Genomic DNA, 1,987 nt, shown 5'->3' with positions numbered 1-1,987 from the left:
CACCAATATCGTTGTAACAACTAAAGTTTTATTTCCAAATGGATTCATATGCTTAGTTCCAGGCACGTATGTAAAATTAACTCCCTTGTCGTACTTCCACGTTCCTGACTGAAAGAATCATAGAATATTATTATTATTATCAGCAATTAACCTTATTAAAAATTCAAATCTTGATCTTCACCTTAGTTTCATCCATGATCTGTATAGATTGTATATCAAATTGTGTTCTTGATCGGTTAGATTTTAATGACACAGCCAATAAGATGCACGACAGTTTATTCAGATAATGTATGGAACGTTGAAACATCCTCAGAAAATACACGCAACTAAACATCCCGCATTTTACAAATACTGATTAGCAATAATAAGCGATGTAATTAAAGGGCTTCTCTGACGTCCGCGCCAGTAAATAACATTAAATATATGTACATACGATGTTTTGTCTTAACGTTGTAGCAGTAATAAATTAAATTTAGGTTTATTCTAAATATTTCATTACAGTATATGATATATGCTTTCTTTCACGTCCGCGTCAAATAAAATAAACTAAAATATTTTGTAATATTTACAATACCTTGAGTAAACCTGGAGGTTTTAATTGTAATATATCTAACTGAAAATCATATCTTCTACCTTTCTGTAGTTTGATATTACCGGTCATACCTCGCATTGATACCTACAATATAGATATAGTCCGTGATCTTCTACAATATAGTTGGAGGAGGAGGAACTGTAGCAGTCTGTAAGATCATTAGAGACTTTACATGGTGTCATTTGCTTGGTTATATCGAACAACTGGTGGTCGTAGGTTCTAACTCCAGTCGATTTCAAGAAGCCTAGTGGCCTTAAATAAGTTACCTTTCTGCATTATTCCAGCAGACCCAGATGTAAATGGGTACGGTTAATCGGGGAAAAATCAAATCCAAGAGATTTGGTCAAGGAATCCTCATATAGGTAATGAATGTAAAGTGATTTTGACACTTGGTCATTTCGATACAAATTTTTAGTCATTCATTTAAGTTTATTATATCAGCTTTCATTTTGGACTCGGTTTTCGGGAATACGATTCGAGTCATTTAGGCACATGGTCATTTCAGTACAAACACCGTCGTGGTCCTTCATCGGCCCATTGTCATGCTACTATTCTTACCTGAGTTAAATATGTATAAAGACTGGGTCCCGAGGACCAGGGTTGGGGGATATCACAGCTAACATTTACAGGTCGTAAGACGGCGCCACGATCATAAGCTTCTAGCGCATGCGCCAGTAAAAATACAGCGTCAAATATCAGTGCCACTTCATGCTGGAAAATAGAATCATTCAGAAAGTTAAATCGTAAGTTCCTTACATTAATAAAGAATTGAAAAGTAATGGATTCCCGAACAAGCTACATGTTTGGTATGAAAATGGGTATTGTAAATTATTAATATACATACTCAAATTATATATAATGGATTGATTGTTGATAATTTCTCCAAATTCAATACATTAAGTCAGATTTATGAAAATGAATCCCCTGACATATTATCATTTCCGATTTTTGTGCAATTTGTACTTCCGGTAAACTTCGTTTAATACCAAAGCCTATAATTTTGATATTACAGATCGATGAAACATCACATTTTAGCAATATTTAAAACAGATTTCCATTCTAATTAGCTTCCTGACATTTTTAACTTGACATTTGAATCAAGGATATGTCTGAATTAATGTACCAAATCAAAAATAGTTTTTTTTAAAAAAAAACTATTTTAAATATTGAGCTGGTTAAATAAATATTTAGATAACTACATCGCGTTCAAAATTTTGACATTTTGAATTAGAATTTGTATCAAGGCTGGTTTTAGTCATAGAATTGGTGTAGTTTCTGAGAACTATTAGTTTTTTTCTATTTTTACAATCTTTATATCAGGAGACGAAATATTATTTATCATTTCATTTATAGCTTTTAAACTCTCGTTCACGTGAACTTTACGAGATGTTATTA

The 1,987-nt window shown here is 32.4% G+C and overlaps 1 protein-coding gene across 1 annotated transcript in view; it reads right to left on the bottom strand.

The window, feature by feature from the left end:
• Window positions 1–1,987, bottom strand: part of LOTGIDRAFT_162828 (hypothetical protein) — a gene marked incomplete at both ends in the record, with an annotated part of 75,316 nt that overhangs the window by 20,301 nt on the left and 53,028 nt on the right. Inside the window, 3 exons of the mRNA XM_009058852.1 lie at window positions 4–108; window positions 575–676; window positions 1,151–1,303. Coding sequence (XP_009057100.1) covers window positions 4–108; window positions 575–676; window positions 1,151–1,303 — 360 coding nt within the window. The remainder of the gene's footprint in view (window positions 1–3; window positions 109–574; window positions 677–1,150; window positions 1,304–1,987) is intronic.

Source organism: Lottia gigantea, assembly GCF_000327385.1.
Source record: "Lottia gigantea unplaced genomic scaffold LOTGIsca_36, whole genome shotgun sequence".
Lineage (NCBI taxonomy): Eukaryota > Metazoa > Mollusca > Gastropoda > Lottiidae > Lottia > Lottia gigantea.
The sequence above is the reverse complement of the archived record's forward strand: the minus strand, read 5'-3'. Positions and strand labels throughout refer to the sequence as shown.